General features: G+C 33.5%; 1 protein-coding gene and 1 non-coding gene across 3 annotated transcripts; one reads left to right on the forward strand and one right to left on the reverse strand.

Moving 5' to 3' along the window:
• Positions 1-2,749: 2,749 nt before the first annotated feature.
• LOC140804921 (uncharacterized) lies at positions 2,750-6,691 on the reverse strand. Of its 2 annotated transcripts, XR_012112236.1 has the most exons (4): positions 5,585-6,691; positions 4,113-5,509; positions 3,656-4,041; positions 2,750-3,584 (listed from the first exon to the last, which is right to left on the reverse strand). XR_012112236.1 is itself a non-coding variant. In XM_073161079.1 (3 exons), exons 2-3 carry the CDS (start codon positions 3,692-3,694, stop codon positions 2,886-2,888), a joined length of 738 nt encoding a protein of 245 aa, XP_073017180.1. In that variant the 5' UTR covers positions 3,695-4,041; positions 4,113-6,691; the 3' UTR covers positions 2,750-2,885. The 2 variants fall into 2 exon arrangements, 1 of the variants encoding a protein (XP_073017180.1); XM_073161079.1 differs by having other exon boundaries at positions 4,113-6,691.
• Positions 6,692-16,811: 10,120 nt separating this feature from the next.
• Positions 16,812-16,922, forward strand: LOC140806430 (small nucleolar RNA R71). The gene has a single exon (XR_012112505.1). It is a non-coding gene; the product is annotated as a small nucleolar RNA R71 (small nucleolar RNA).
• The last annotated feature ends 1,591 nt before the right edge of the window (positions 16,923-18,513 follow it).

Consider the following 18,513-nt stretch of genomic DNA (forward strand, 5'->3'; position numbering starts at 1 on the left):
AAATGTCCCCAGGAAGCCTTTGATAAAATAAAAGAGTATTTGTCTAAACCTCCTGTTTTGATGCCCCCAAAACATGGTTTTCCCCTCAAATTGTATATATCAGCCGCTCAAGATTCTATTGGGTGTCTTTTGGCACAAAATAACAAAGAGAATCATGACCAGGACATTTATTATCGGAGTCGATCATTAACAGAGGTGGAGGTTAGATATTCAGTCATAGAAAAGCTGTGTTTGGCGTTGTATTATTCATGTACTAAATTGAGGCATTCTCTGATTCATTCAAGAGTTTATGTGATTTCGCAGACAGATCTTGTCAAGTACATGCTTCACAGGCCTGTCTTGACTGGAAAAATTGGCAAATGGTCGCTGGCATTGGCCGAATTCACCTTGATCTATTGCCCACAAAAATCGGTGAAAGGCCAAGCCGTTGCTGATTTCTTAGTAGACCATCCTATGATTGATGTGACAGGGAATGTGCCAGGAGATATACCAGTTTTCTGTATTAATCAGCCTTGGATTTTGAAGTTTGATGGTTCCAGCACGGAGAGGGCATCAGGGGTTGGAGTCGTGATAACATCCCCAACAGGAGTCAAGACGGCTTTGTCGTTCAATCTGGACTTTCCATGCACCAATAATCAGGCTGAATATGAAGCACTAGTGATTGGTTTGGAAATTTTACGAGATTTGGGAGCTAGAGATGTGCTGATAATTGGGGATTCCCAGTTAGTCCTCAAGCAAATGTCAAGGGAATATAAATGTTCGAGTTTTGCGTTGGCCCCTTACTTTACTGCTGCTTCACAGCTCCTTGATGATTTTGAGGATGGGCATTCCAACATGTGCCAAGGCAAGACAATTGGGAAGCCGATGAATTGGCTCAAATTGCTTCTGGTTTAAAGATATCGTCCGAGCTCACCCACAAACTCTTGTTGATACAAAAAAGAAATCATCCTTCTATCCATCAGCGAGGAATACAAGTGGATACCTTTGACATTGATGTTGACCTCGCTGGGGATTGGAGAGATGAAATAAAAAATGCATTGAGGAATGGTTTGAAGATGAGAATTTTGCATTATTTCTTGATGGGAGATGAACTGTACAGGAAAGGACACGATGGTTTATTTGTTGTGGTGTTTGGGTTTCCCAGAGTCAGTGAGAGTTATGCAGCAAGTACATGAAGGAATATGTGGGGCACACCAGTCAGGAATCAAAATGAGATGGCCGCAGACATGGCCACTACTGGCCATCGATGCTAAAAGAATGTATAAGATATTCGAGGGGTTGTCAACATTGTCAAAAACACGGAAATATTCAAAGGATACCAGCCGATGAAATTCACGCTGTCATAAAGCCGTGGCCATTTCAGGGGTGGGCCATGGATTTGATAGGTAAAATTTATCCTCCCTCGTCTAAAGGACACTCCTTTATAATTGTGGCAACCGATTTCTTCACCAAGTGGGTTGAGGCTCTCCCCATGAAAAAGGTAGAGCAGAAAGATGTTGTTCTGTTTGTAAAAGAACATATTATTCACAGATTTGGAATCCCGCAATCGATCACTACAAACCAAGGAACTATGTTCGTGGGGTCAGAAATGAAGGAATTTGCCAAGGATTACGGAATCCAGTTGATTAATTCTTCACCTCATTACCCCCAGTCCAACGGTCAAGCTGAAGCTTCAAACCAAGTATTGATCAAGATGTTGAAAAAGATGATGGAAGACAATCCCCGAGATTGGCACCGACTGCTATCAGAGACTTTATGGGCTTATCGGACCTCAAAGAGAAGTGCTACTGGTACCAGCCCTTTCACCTTGGCTTATGGGCATGATGCAGTATTGCCTATGGAAGTGGTAATCCCTTCTTTGAGAGTGATGAGGCAAAATGACTTGGAACCAGAGATTTACACGGAAGCTATGATTATGGAACTTGAGGATTTGGATGAGCTGCGAATGCAGACTTATAATGCTTTGATGCTTCAGAAATCCAAGGTGGCCAGAAGTTACAATAAGCGTGTGAATAAGAAATTATTTGAAGAAGGAGATGTGGTTTGGAAAGTGATTTTACCCCTCGGGACCAAAGACAGGGAGTTCGGCAAATGGTCACCCAACTGGGAAAGGCCCTTCAAAGTTCATCGAGTTTTAGATGGGAACGCATATTGGTTGGCAAGTTTGGATGGGGAGCCACATAGAAGGTGCATCAATGGCAAATATTTGAAACACTATTATCCCAGTAGTTGGGTAGAGATGTCGGAGCCGAAGGGTTCATGAAGCTGGATGCAAAGGAGTTCAGTACAGAGTAGGCTAGATGGCCACTTTGTTTGGATCTGTCATGATTAATTCGTAAGGGGTTCCTATGAATATACAAGGAATAGGCTTTTAAGCCATTCCTTGCCGAACTTGTTTGTAAATAGTTATGAAGCATATGTAAATAAATAAATATCTTCTCATGGAATCCGTTGTAATTATTTTAGGTAAAATGCTCATTGTGTTAGTTGGCCAAATTGGTGACAAAGCGAAGTTCATATAGTGCATGGCTTGAAATTCCGATGGGCTTTATTCGAGAATGTGGTTTGGTCGTTCATTTGGAATGTGTGTTGATTTGCATGTGTTTGCGTTATTATTAAAGGTTCAGTTTTAGAAAAATTTTGGCAGAGTTTCTCTTGTAAATGTAATATGCCAAAAAATATAAACGCCTGCAAATAAATCCCAAGCAACAGATATCACAACAAAATGAAATTTTTAATCATTCTCCAACATTCACGAGACAGAAAAAGGAACAAGCCAAATCATGGCAAATCCAAAAGCAGGTGCAACATGTCAAGAAAATACTACACCATGGTCCAGAAATGCCATAAAAATGCCAAAACCTAAAATAAGATCGCCATAAAGATCAAGAAAGATCAAGTTGGCGCAATTCTTCCCATTTGGATAGGCACTGGGCTCGAGTCTGTTCAGCAGCCTTCAAGTTATCCTCCCATGGTTGATAGGCTTGTTTCTGATTTATCAAATCATCTCCCAGGCATTGAATGTCAATCTTGAGTTTATCGGAGGAAGCTTTTATAACCTCACTCTCGTGCAGAAGGGTTACCATATCGGCTTTGTGTTGAGCGAGCTCCGTTTCTAATTTCTTCACCAGCTCCTCCTTGGCATCAAACTCTGCGGTCTTTTGATGCAAAGTAGATAAGGCGGTTTTTCTGTCAGAGAGTAGGCCATCCAATCTTTCTTTCTGCCCCTTGAAGTTTCTTACCTGAATCAATGTCTCAGACCAAGTGGAGCTCGAAGCCTGAAAAGCAGAAAACATAGATGGCAGAGTATTCAGTACGTCGTGCAGCGGGGATGCGGAGGAAAAATCAGGGCTACTTTGTAGGATGGACACGGCAGACAGAATGGTACTTTTCTCCATGGTTCCTAAGGCATCAAGATTTATATTTAGAAAATGCCGCAGCGAAGCCTTGGCTGTAGCTACTTCCAAGCCAGTAGGAATATTGGAGGAGGAAATCATAGGAGAGGCCCCTGAATCTAAAAAGCTAAAGTCAAATTCCTGATTCTCTTCAACCAAAGAGACAATCGCCCTCCGTGCCGATAGATCCTACAATGTCAAGGAGAAGGTGAGACCCAAACAATAACTGATAATTAATGGGGAAGTAGAATGGTTGTTACCTGAAAATGGGAGCCAGCCGAGGGAGATTTTTCTGCCATATCATCGGAATAACCCCCTGGAAAAACTTTCCTACGCTTGAGTGAGTCCAAAGGAGTGGCCAAAGGGATGTGCTCATCTGACTCGGTTTTTTCGGAGGGGCTGGAGGTTGAGGAGGAGTCAAGGTTTTCCACCGTCACAGGGCCAACGGAAGGAGTGAAGGTAAATGGCTAGATTGCCCGATACAAATGAGTGGTGGATCGAGTCCGCCGTCTTGAGGGCGAGGGAACAGATACTTGTTTCACTTGAGCAGACGGAGTCATTTGGGTAGGATTTGGTCTCCGTTCCTTGACTTTTCTATCATTCCTTGCAACCGACAGATCCAGGGCTTGTCGGGGACTTTGATGATCTGCATATCCAAACATATAATATTTAAAATCTGAGAGTAGCAAAGCATACAAAAAGCAGAAAGAGATATACCTGATATGGCCAGTTCTGCAGGGATAAGACAATGGTATCTTGCAGTCCACCATGCAAGGTAGTCATCAGAGACTGAAATGGGGGCCTCCACAACAGGGGTTTTAAAATATTCGGCTTGCTCCGATAATTCGATCAACGATAGTGAAGTGAATTTCTTTTGAGACAACTCCACTTTCATCATTTCGTTCAGGGGGCGAGGCAGATACAATGCGTTTGAAGGCACGGTTGGACACAAACCTAGCTGGGAGGGGTACAAGGTTGGATTGTAAAACTCAAAAATATGGGTATTCTGATCTCGTGGGGACACCCCGTCATGTACTAGGAAACAAGGATGTAGGGTGGCAGTCCGCAAATTTTTAATCAAGGAATATACGTCTATCGCTTTACTGGTAGCCATATACCCAATCCACGGGTAATAATCGGCTGTGATCGTGAGGAACGGGGGCCGATGAACCGCTCGAGAGAAGGGCAGAGATCGCCTAAAAGTACACACCCCTGCAACAGTGAAAGTACTCTGACAAGCGATGAGTTCCCTCCATGACAACCTCTCAGAAAGAAGGCCAGATGGGGATTTTAACTCAGGAAAGTAAGAGAACAGCCACATTTGAAGAAACCACATAACCCCATTAAGTCTAGAAATGGGCACATCATTCACGGCAACGTTCAACCAATGGTAAATTGATCCCAAAAACATTACACCAAGACCGTGTACATTCCCAACGCTCAGGGACCTGGCAAGGGCCAAGTATTCCATAGTCGGCTTACCAGAAGAAGGACAAAAAAGATACTTACATATCAGTACCCACATAAAGGATATACGTTCTTCGATGGTAGGGGAAGTCCTCTTGAGAGTACACCAAGACCTGATAATCTGAGAGTAAGAAGAAGGACTCCAATATCGTTCAGAGAGCTGAGGTAAGTCCCGAGTGTCCACCAGGCTGGCAAATTCATTTCCAAGAACGGGAAGACCAGTGAGATGCAAAACGTCTTGAAGAGTAATGGACACAGGGCCACATGGGAGAATGAAAGAATTACAAGGCGGTGCCCATAACCGAATGGAACCCTCGATGAGGTCTAGATTAAAAGTACGATCGGTGGTGGACATTTGGATGAATTGGTAAAGGCCCTATTTTCGCCACATTCCCCCATCAAAAATTTTCAACCTCTCAACCCAAACATTCCAGTTAACATCTCCCCTGGGTAAAGATTTAAAGTTGGCAAACTCAAAGGGTGGTACAACGGTGCGATTTAGAAATAAAGCGTTTGGCTCAAGGATGGAAAGAGGAAATAGCATGTTGGTGGCCTCGGTGGATAAGGGAATATGGATATAGGAAGGATCAATGGTATGATTAAAAACTTCCACCGAATTGGAATCTTCCTCGATGATCGTTGAGGGTCTGCAAATGGCATTAGATTCAAAGTAAGATGAATTGAGACTTATCAAAGTATACCCAGATAAAGACCAAACATACCCAGAAGTAGACATCCCGGTAACAAATCTGCTGTTGGATGAAAGAGGTTGGCTTCTACGGGTAAAACGATGGTTGCTCACAAGTGAAGGATCACTGCTTGTCCCTGCGAGTTAATACACACAAGCTATTTCATATCTTAAACCAAGAAACCCCTACAAGAGAGAAAATTAGCACTGACAGAAAAGAGCTTTAAACGGCATGAGGATTTTCGTTACCACAAGTGCTCAAACAACGCCCACCCTAATGTATCAATGTAAAGTTTCGAACAAAAACAGAGGGTGGCCACACAATTAATTCCCCCATATTGAATGAAGGGATGAACCCAAGAACCTACCTGCTTCCTGGAGTTGCACGGTCAGCAAGTTGCGAGGAGGAGAAACCAAATTGCGCAAAGGGGAGCCCACGTCAACCGAAGTGCAAGACCCAACGAGAGGTGGGCGATTCCCGGTATTCCCCGAAGAGTTTCGCGGAGAGGGTGAGTCGCGCGGAGGAAGAACGGACCTCGGTTGCGCCCAAATCGATCCACACTCTGAAGTTCGCAATCGACTAAGCGTCCGGACAGTGGGCGAAATCAAGGAACGAAGGGCGGTAGGATGGGGAGGCATTTCTGTTTTCCAGCGAAGAGGTGGGGCGATGAGGAAACAATGGAAGGAACGAAGGGAGTGTGTAGGAGCTTTAGGGATTTGGTGTGAAGATCGAGGAATATAGTTTGGAAATGAGATTTGTGATAGAAATATAAATAAGCCAGGATCTTTTATTGTGAAGGAAGTACACTTGTTAAACTCATTTTGAAGGACTCCAGGAAGATAGAAATGCTTGGGAAATGTGCGAGGGAATTCCATATTTTTGAAAGGGGACATGTGAAAATATAGCCAAATTGGCCCATGGGCCAAACTGGCTACGGGGGCAATTGTTTAGCCCAAATAGATGGGTCACTAACCCAACTTGCAGTTGTCTAGCCAAGGTCTTTGAAGCCCAGGAGTTACAGCCCAAACAGATAAAAAGCCCAAGTGAAATCATAGTGGCCCAATGAGGAAACGTGGTATTAGTTTGCTGCCATTGCCCGACGTGGAAGAACGTGGAGTGACTAGGGAAGGGAAAACTGTCGTACAGAATGGAACAAAAGTGAGTGAAGAAAATCAGAAAAGGGCTCTCGAAAAATATACACAAGAAAAGCTACAACAAGCTCTCTGCAAAAAAAGCCTACACATTTCCTTTGTCGCTATTTTTATTTCCAGTAATCGTTTTCCATATATTTCAGCATGTTCATTCAAGTTTATTGTAAAAAATTAATTCGGATTTATAACGGCATAACAAACGCTGATGTTGTTTATGGATATCCCTGTTAATTCAATTATATTTCTCATTCCGCGTTCTTATTTTTGGAGCCATTTCGAAGGAATTATAACTAACGGTCGAATCGAGATTCGCAACGCTTGGTAAACGAAGTCAGATTGATTCACATTTGGCACGAACACGTGCCTGGCACGCCTGCAAATTTCGTGACAAACAGTACTAGAAATTTTTTTTCTCCTTAATCTCCATTATTCGAAATATACATATATATATACCTTAAAATACCTTGACACCATTTTAGAAATAAAACAACCAACTATCATTTAAAAATCCAAAAAGACATAGCTCAAATCGTAAAATCGTCAAACGTTTTACCAATCCTAAACACATTATATGAAAAGTATAGCTCATACTATAACCTCTCAAAAACCTTTCATAAATAAATAAAAAGTCGTAAAAAATCTTTAACATAATCTTAAAATCATAAATCATAAACTAGTGCGAAAAACTAGCATCGGTTGCTACTACTTAAATAATAATTCACCCAAGTGTAGGTTGTCTGCAAGTAATATATTTCGTAAGTACGAGATCGATCCACAGAGAGGTTATTTTGAGTTTAAATTTATTAATTTATAGATTACCAAATGCAAGACTGAAGTTTACAAATTATAAATATTGTCAAGGCTTGAGGATTTATTCTTGGTTTATATAATATTGTTTAAGTAAAACAAAAGAAACCACCATAAATAATGGTTCCAAGAAAATTAAACACATACATAATATAATATAGTTCCCACTATAGAAAATACCGAATTAACCGATATTTTATATATAGTACCTATGATTATATTATAACTATATAAATAAATAATTGCATAAAGTAAATGTTAGATTAAATCATTATATTTTATTTAGAACAACCGGCAGAGCCACGCTATTGCCTAAATGAAATATATTGATTTAATAAGTTAATTGCAGTAAAGTAAAAGTTAGTTGCGATAAAGTAAATGTTAGTTGCGGAAAAGTAAAAGTTAGTTGCGAGAAAGTAAAAGTTAGATGCGAAAAATAAAAGTTAGTTGCGAAAAAGTAAATGTTAGATTGTTAGATGTTAGTATTAAATCATAATATTTCATTTAAAACAACCGGCAGAGCCACGCTATCGTCTAAATGAAATATTATGATATTATTATATAAATATATATAATAATAAGTGATGAAATATTTATTGTATCAAAATTAAACAACAAATCAAGATAACCACTTTAATGGTATCAAGCATTTGATGTAAATTGATAACAACAAATAATTCATTTTTATACCTACAATAAAAATAAGTTAGCTAAATGAAAAGAAATAAAGAAAGAATATACAAAATATAAACAATCTTACTTCACCAAGAATGCATCCACTTCACCTTGACATAATAGATTTAGCTTGCCGTAAGTTTACTTTTGATCAATACTAAAATATCACTCATAGTTGAGAACATGAAAGAAAATATATTGGAACTTAGAACTTTGATACACACTCACACTATATTTTACAATGAAATAGAATGATTCTCAAGCTAGCACAAGGCCTCTATTTATAGGCCAAATGAGAGAAAGGGTCAAAAATTCTATTAATGTCATGTAGTTGTAATAGTATTCTTTGTCTCCTCAACTCCAATTCCATGTCCCTTCTTTCAATGCCTTGTTCCACGACTTTTCTCACCACTTTGACTCTGATTAAGGCCACAAACATGTGTGGAATTTTGTGTAGATGAGTTTGGCCACTTGATTCACCTCATTTGGATAAATATTGAAATAGTTATGAATTTTTTTACTAAATGATGGTCATAGTAAAAGTAAATGTGTCCTCCTTTTGATCTTTACACAATTTGATCATCTTAATGAGCTTTTTAGGCAATCATGTCTTCTGCAAAGTTGTAGATAACTTCTCAAGGATTCCAACCATGTTTGAGTCACCTCCATTTGAATTTTCTAGCTTGAGTTATCATTATTTTACCAACACGTAAAAAAACCTGAAAATAAAACAAATTTAGTAAGACATTTAAATATAAACAAACAATACTAAAATAACATAATTTATAATTTTAATGAAACTTAAAATTTAAAATACAGGTTTAACATATAATAAATTATTAATTTTAAGTTTCATCACACCCCCACACTATCTTATTACTAGTCCCTTAGTAATAAAATTTATCGGAAAGTCACAACCTAGATTCTTTATTCCTTTTATATATGCAAATACAAACATATTCATTAAAAACAAAATCATATACCGATTTATATATATATATATTCGTTAATATAATAATATATAATTAGATGTGTTTTTATTCTTATTTTCACATAATATATAAAGTAACAATATATTATAATTTTTAAATTTCTAAAAAATTTATAATAATATAGTCAAAAAGATAATTCACACCACCCACCATAACATGTACAATATCAAGAATATTTTTGTAAAAGCCTCAACTCCATATACTCTTTCAGGTCAAAATATTTTATGAATAGCTAGTTTTCACTCATGGAGTTGGAATGAATATTAACTCTCATTGAAAAAGGCTAAGTATTAAAGCAGACAATTAAATAATTAATATTGAAAACAAAATAGGAAAATTTACAAAGAATAAAATCCCCTTTCTTTTCTTTTTTTTTTTCTTTTTTTTAACTTTTTTTTCTATTTTTTTTTAATAACGTGACTGCAAAATTTTACAATAACATAAACTTTTTTTTTATCCAAACATTTTACCAAAAATATCTATATCTATATATATATATATATATATATATATAAACATTTATATAACAGATACATTCGACTATCTTTGAAACTTATCTAGCACAAACAAATCTTTTTGTTTGTTTTTGTTTTTGTTTTTGTTTTTTTTTTTATTAAGAACACATTGATAGTACATCAATCAAATCTTGAAAAAAAAACAAATATTACAATGAATAAAGTATTTTGCAGTCCGTTATTTATTTACATCTTTTTTTTTTCAATAAATAATTTTTTTTTAGGGGAATTATATTCTTGTAATTAACCATTTTTTAATAATCAATAAAAGTTTATTAATTGTTTTCTCATTTCTCACCACTTACTCACAAAAGATGTGTGAGTATATATTATACTTTTACAAAAAATTCTTTCAATTATACATGTTAACAACCATACAATTCATATCTTTTAACTATATTCTTATAAAAATTTTAGAAATTATTTTATTTGAAAACACACACACAAATATATACATATATGTAAATAAATAAACACATCTATTATATATTTTATATTAATTGATCAAAATATATATGTATATAAATTGGTACATATGAAAACTAATTTTTCTTGTAGTCTGTAATTTGAATATAATGAATATTAAAATCTAGTGTATTGTGATTTTCCGATAATTATTAACTAATGCGTCTTAGGTGCATTTTACTGACACCTTACTCGACATTGAACTAAAAAGTATTATTATTATTACTACATATTTTTATTTTTATATAAAAAAAACTAAGAAAAAGAAGAAGAAGAAGAAGAAGAAGAAATTATTCATACCTTAAAAAAAAAACATTAAAAACATACCGTTGAATCGCAAGTTTAGCATCACATGAATTTTCTTTTCTTACTCTTGGATGTTGGCTAATTAAGTTGAGATAAGAATGGATCTGGTTCATGACTAAATCCTTGCAGTAAATTAATAAGTTCACCTTCACTTGTAGCAGAAACTAACATCCTTCGCGAAGCTCATGAAATAAATCCCTGTTCCACAACATCATCAAGAAACGATAACAATTTATCATAATAATTGTTAACATTTAACAAACCAATTGGCTTATTGTGGATATTTAATTGTGCCTAACAAACAGTATGAAATATTTCTTCCAAAGTACCGAAACCTCCTGGTAAAGCAATGAAAGTATCTGAATGTTCAATCATTTGAGTAATTCTTTCATACATGTTGTCCACTTTCATTTCTTCTCCTATTGTTGGTCCTGTAAGATTGACTAAGGTAATCGGAATAATGCCTAAGACTTCACTTCCACCTGCATGCGCAGCTTTTGCAACTTTTCCCATGAGGCCAACTTCACCACCACCATATACCAAATGAATCTTGTTTTTAGTAAGTGCTATTCCAAGCTTTTCTGTTACTTCTTCATAAATTGAATCTTTTCCTGCACTAGATCCACAAAATATACAAATATTTTTTATTTTACTTACCGTGGACGTTGACATGTTGAGAAATATGTTTTCTGTAATTGTTAGATCACAGCATATGAATTTATAAGCGTAACATGCCAAAAGTCAATATTTGAACAGGAAATTATTATTATTAAAAGAAAATAAAAATGACAAAATTAAAACAAATATATACAGTATAATTGTGATTGTGGCTCACATCTTCCTCTGATTTTACGTTCAGTAACGGCTTTAACGCCTTCTATAAGTCGAGGATATGCTTCCCATCCAATTTTCTTATAAATTGGCAAACAGGGTCTTTTAACGTCAGATTCCCAAGACGAGATTGTATATATATATATATATATTTACTTATCTAAATAGACATGCATTACTACAGTAGGATCTTTGTAAGGCTGATTCCACCGTCCATATTGATATTCCTCATGTTGAAATTGCCACCATAGTTTAAAAAGTTCATTTTGCACGTACCCACTAGAATGCGTATCAAGAACCTCTAGAAAATTATCCAAAGGCTCTTTACTCAGACCATTCTTAATGAATAAAATTTTATCTTCTCTATTCATTGACGTCATTCCAACATTTTTGCATTTCCCATTACAAGTCCACCTTGCACATTTATAACATCCACCTATACGTTTAGCTCTTCGCTTTTTAGCATATGTGCTTTTACCAAATCCTGGCATATGTCTTATTATTATTTCACTTGCTTCCCCAACCAATCGGACTTTTGCTTCAATTATCAAACGGACATCACTCGGTATGCCATATGACATCATCAACCTTAGCCGCTCACATCTAGCTTTATAAATTTTTTTCAACGCATTATCAGGTAAACAAGCAAAATATTTACGAAGATTTATAATACACGCATCCATATTATTATTATTATTATATATATTTCAATTATTTTGGGAAAACTGAAGAAACCGACTTAAACAGTCACGGAGTACCGTTATCCGCCACTTAACCGGGAAATGAACTAGAATCTGCAAAACAAAATGAAAATATCAAACAACTATTGTGGATCATATAAAGGCATAAACTCATCATTAAGAATTTCATTTTCTATAAAAGGCTTAAGTCTTTGCCCTTTAACTTTAAACACGTCATTATTTTTAGGATTTTCAATATCAACAGCACCATGAGGATAAAAAATTTTGACTATAAATGGTCCTGACCACCTCGATCTTAGTTTACCTGGAAATAAATGCAAACGAGAATTATAAAGCAAAACTTTTTGTCCAATTTCAAATGACTTTCTCATAATATTTTTATCATGAAAGACTTAGTTTTATCTTTATAAATCTTTGAATTTTCTTATGCATCATTTCTTAATTCTTCAAGTTCATTTATTTGCAATTTTCTTAATTTAGATGCATCATCTAAATTAATAGTAAATGCTTTAATTGCCCAATAAGCTTTATGTTCAAGTTCAACCGGTAAATGACAATGCTTACCAAAAACTAACCTATATGGTGACATCCCTAATGATGTTTTGAATGCAGTTCTATATGCCCATAATGCATCAGTTAATCTTAAAGACCAATCTTTTTGATTTGGATTAACTGTTTTTTTCTAAAATTTGTTTTATTTCTCTATTTGCAAGTTCAACTTGACCATTACTTTGAGGATGATATGGGGTAGAAACTTTATGTGTAATACCATATTTTCTTAATAAAGAAGAAAATGATTTATTTATAAAATGACTTCCCCCATCACTAATTATTGCCCTAGGTATTCCAAATCGACTAAAAATATTTTCTTTTAAAAATTTTATAACAACTTTATGATCATTAGTTCTACATGCAATCGCTTCAATCCATTTTGAAACATAATCAACAGCGACTAAAATGTACGTATATCCAAAAGATAATGGAAATGGACCCATAAAATCTATCCCCCAACTATCAAATATTTCAATAATTATGATTGGATTTAAAGGCATCATGTTTCGTTTTGAAATTGATCCCATCTTCTGACAATTTTCACAAGATTTGCAAAATAAATGCGTATCTTTGAATAAAGACGGCCAATAAAATCCACATTGTAAGATTTTTGTAGCTGTTTTATTGGATGAAAAATGACCTCCACATGCTTCAGAATGACAAAATTTAATAACATTACTTACTTCATTGTCGGGTATGCATCGTCGAAAAATTTGGTCAGGACAATACTTAAATAAGTAAGGATCATCCCAATAAAATTTTTTAACTTCTATCAAGAATTTATTCTTATCCTGTGAATTCCAATGAGAAGTAATTTTATTTGTCACAAGAAAATTTACAATGTTAGCAAACCATGGCATAATAGTAGCATAAAACAACTGATCATCTGGAAAATTTTCATTTATTGGTATTTCATTATGAGATGATTCAGTCATTATTCTAGATAAATGATCGGCTACAACATTTTCTTTTCTTTTTTTATCTTTAATTATAATATCAAATTCTTGTAATAATAAAATCCACCGTATTAATCTTGGCTTAGCATCTTGTTTATTTGATAAATATTTTATGGCAGAATGATCGGTGTAAACAATAGTAGTAGAACCAATTAAATAAGATCGAAACTTATCTTATGCAAATACTACTGAAAGTAATTCTTTTTCAGTAGTTGAATAATTTATTTGGGCACTATTTAAGGTTCTACTAGCATAATAGATTGCATAAGGTTTTCCTTCTTTTCTTTGTCCTAACACAGCTCCTATAGTATAATCACTTGCATCACACATTAATTCAAATGGTAAAGACCAATCTGGAGGTTGTAAAATAGGTGATGTAATTAAAAGATTAATTATTTTTTTAAAAGCATTTTCACATTTTTGAGTCCATTCGAATTGTGTATCTTTTGTTAAAAGATTTGACATTGGTTTAGATATTATGCTGAAATTTTTTATAAACCTTCTATAAAATCCTGCATGACCCAAAAATGATCGAACTTCTTTGACTGTTTTTGGTGATGTTAAATTAGAAATAACATCAACTTTGGCTTTATCAACTTCAATTCCTTTTTCAGATATCACATGTCCTAAGACAATCCCAGATTTAACCATATAATGACATTTTTCCCAATTTAAAACAAGATTTTTTTCTTCACATCTTTTTAATACTTCTTCTAGATTTTTAAGACAATTTTCAAATGAGTTTCCAAAAACGGTTATATCATCCATAAAAAATTCTACATATTCTTCAATCATATCACTGAAAATACTTAACATGCATCTTTGAAAAGTAGCCGGAGCATTACATAAACCAAATGGCATTATTTTAAATACAAAAGTTCCGAAAGGACAAGTAAAAGTAGTTTTTTCTTGATCTTCTAATGATATAGGTATTTGATAATACCCCGAATACCCATCAAGAAAACAGTAATAAGAATTTCCTGCTACTTTTTCTAGAATTTGATCTAAAAATGGTAGTGGGAAATGATCTTTTCTAGTTGCATCATTTAATTTTCTATAATCAATATACATACGCCAACTAGATGGAATCCTAGTTTGTAATAACTCTCCTTTTTCATTTTTTATAACAGTGATGCCGGACTTTTTAGGTACTACTTGTGTTGGACTTACCCATTTACTATCTGAGATTGGATAGATAATTCCAGCGTCTAATAGTTTTAATACTTCATTCTTAACAACTTCTTTCATATGCGGATTTAACCTTCTTTGCGGTTGTTGATACGTTTTAGCATTTTGTTCTAAGTGAATTTTATGTGTACAAATTAAAGGATTCATACCTTTTATATCTTTCAAAGTCCATCCAATTGCATTTTTATATTTTTTAAGTAATTGAATTAAATCTTCTTCTTGATTTGGTAGAAGAGTGGAAGAAATTACAACAGAAAATGTTTTATTTTGACCAAGAAATACATATTTCAATTCTAATGGTAAAGCTTTTAATTCAAGTTTTGTATTATCATCTTTTTTAAAATTATTTTCAGAATCCAAACTTTCTACTGAAAAAACTTCACATTGTTGATTTAAGTTTTCTTCTTGTATATTTTCTTCCACAATTGTTTGAATTTCATTATCATCTTCATTTTCATTTTCATCAATACTTGGTTGTTTACATAAATTAAACACATTAAGTTCTAGAGTCATATTTCCAAAAGACAATTTCATTATTCCATTTCGACAATTAATTAAAGCATTTGAAGTTGCTAGAAATGGTCGTCCCAATATTACTGGAATTTCATTATGTACTTCTATTGGTTGTGTATCTAAAACAATAAAATCTACAGGATATATGAATTTATCAATTTGAACCAACACATCTTCTACAATACCTCTAGGTATTTTGATTGACCTATCCGCCAGTAAAAGAGTAACAGAAGTGGGTTTTAATTCTCCTAAATTAAGTTTTTCATAAACTGAATAAGGAAGTAAATTCACACTTGCTCCCAAATCCAACAAAGCTTTTTTAATTTTATTTTCTCCAATAATACATGAAATTGTTGGACAACCAGGATCTTTATATTTTAAACTAGAATTATTTTGAAGAATAGAACTTACTTGTTCAGCCAAGAATGCTTTTTTCTTCACATGCAATTTTCTCTTCACAGTACATAAGTCTTTTAAAAATTTTGCATAAGAAGGTACTTGTTTAATAGCATCTAATAATGGAATATTTATCTTCACTTGTTTAAAAGCTTCATAGATATCAGAATCACTTTTTTGTTTTTTATGATTTGTTAATGCATGAGGAAATGGTGGAGGTTTATTTGACTTATTTACTATTTCAGATGATTTATCATTCACCATATTATTTTTAAAATTTAAGGTATCATCATTCTCAAAAGTATCAGGATTATCATCCTTACTCTTTGATTTTAAATGATCCTTGTTTTCATTACTATATGGATCATTAACTATTTTACCACTTCTAAGGGTAATAACAGATTTTATTTGATCAATTTTTTCATTTTTTAATTCTTGATTTTGATTTTTAGGATTAGGTTGAGGTTGAGATGGAAATTTTCCTTTTCATGAATATTAAGTGCAGATGCAAATTTTGCAAGAGTTTCTTTCAAATCACTCATAGATTGACTGTTTTGAATATTGATAGACTCTTGCTTTTGGATAAATGCATGAATTACATCTTCAAAGTTTTTTCTTGGAGGTGTAACATAAGGAATATAACCTTGATGATTTTGGTTATTTTGAAAATATTGTTGTGACGGTTGTGCATTATTATCATTCCTCCAACTAAAATTAGGATGATTTTTCCATCCCGGATTATATGATGGTGAAAAAGGATCTAGTATTGGTTTTTTATAATTGTTAACATAGTTTGCTTGTTCATGGAGACATTCTTTAAATGAAGGTAATGTTGGACAATCTTTTGTAGCATGATCATGTGTATCACATATATGACAAACAATTTCTTGAATACTTTTTAATTGACCACTCTTTTTCATTTCTAATGACTCAATTTTTCTTGCTAAAGATGCAAGTTTAGCTTGAATATCTGTATCATCTTTAAGATTATAGATACCACCCCCATTTGTTGAATTATTGTTTTTAGTTGTTGGAGGTTCTATTATGCCTATATTATCCCAATTTTGAGCATTTTCTGCTAATGAATCCAAATATTCCATAGCTTCATTTGGGTTTTTATCTTCAAAAGTTCCATTACACATGAATTCTATCATTTGCCTATCTTTAGGTATTAGACCTTCATAAAAGTGAGAAACTATTCTCCATGTTTCAAAACCATGATGTGGGCATGTATTAAGTAATTCTTTATATCTATCCCAACATTGATAAAACGTTTCTCCTTGTTTTTGAGAAAAAGTTGTAATTTGTCTTTTAAAAGAGTTTTTTCTATGGGAAGGGAAAAACTTTTTGAGAAATTGTTGTTGCATTTCTTCCCATGATCTTATTGAACTTGATCTTAAATTTTGTAGCCATGTTTTAGCTTTATCTTTTAAAGAAAAAGGGAAAAGCTTTAATCGAACTATATCCATGCTACAATTTTGATCATTATAAGTGTTACAAACTTCCTCAAATTCTCTTAGATGTAAATATGGATTTTCAGAATCTAAGCCATGAAAATTTGGTAAAAATTGAATAATTTGAGGTTTAAAATTAAAATTAGATGCATCGGGAGGAAAAACTAAACAAGATGGGGCACTAGTTCTAATAGGGTTCATATGGTGCCTAAGTGTTCTTAATTGATCATGTTCTTGATTATTATTATTATTATTGTTATTATTATCATTATCTTGATTATTTGAATTATCATCTATATTTAAATTATTTTCAGATACTCGAATAAGTCTACCACTTTTTTTTCGACTCCAAACACTCATACAAATAAAAACACACAATAATTATAAATAAAACATAAATAACAAATATAAACTTAATTTATACCTCCCCGGCAACGGCGCCAAAAACTTGCTACTACTTAAATAATAATTCACCCAAGTGTAGGTTGTCTGCAAGTAATATATTTCGTAAGTACGAGATCGATCCACAGAGAGGTTATTTTGAGTTTAAATTTATTAATTTATAGATTACCAAATGCAAGACTGAAGTTTACAAATTATAAATATTGTCAAGGCTTGAGGATTTATTCTTGGTTTATATAATATTGTTTAAGTAAAACAAAAGAAACCACCATAAATAATGGTTCCAAGAAAATTAAACACATACATAATATAATATAGTTCCCACTATAGAAAATACCGAATTAACCGATATTTTATATATGGTACCTATGATTATATTATAACTATATAAATAAATAATTGCATAAAGTAAATGTTAGATTAAATCATTATATTTTATTTAGAACAACCGGCAGAGCCACGCTATTGCCTAAATGAAATATATTGATTTAATAAGTTAATTGCAGTAAAGTAAAAGTTAGTTGCGATAAAGTAAATGTTAGTTGCGGAAAAGTAAAAGTTAGTTGTGAGAAAGTAAAAGTTAGATGCGAAAAATAAAAGTTAGTTGCGATAAAGTAAATGTTAGATTGTTAGATGTTAGTATTAAATCATAATATTTCATTTAAAACAACCGGCAGAGCCACGCTATCGTCTAAATGAAATATTATGATATTATTATATAAATATATATATATCTATATATATAATAATAAGTGATGAAATATTTATTGTATCAAAATTAAACAACAAATCAAGATAACCACTTTAATGGTATCAAGCATTTGATGTAAATTGATAACAACAAATAATTCATTTTTATACCTACAATAAAAATAAGTTAGCTAAATGAAAAGAAATAAAGAAAGAATATACAAAATATAAACAATCTTACTTCACCAAGAATGCATCCTCTTCACCTTGACATAATAGATTTAGCTTGCCGTAAGTTTACTTTTGATCAATACTAAAATATCACTCATAGTTGAGAACATGAAAGAAAATATAATGGAACTTAGAAC

This window comes from Primulina eburnea, chromosome 11 (assembly GCF_022965805.1).
Source record: "Primulina eburnea isolate SZY01 chromosome 11, ASM2296580v1, whole genome shotgun sequence".
NCBI classification, from domain to species: Eukaryota; Viridiplantae; Streptophyta; class Magnoliopsida; order Lamiales; family Gesneriaceae; genus Primulina; species Primulina eburnea.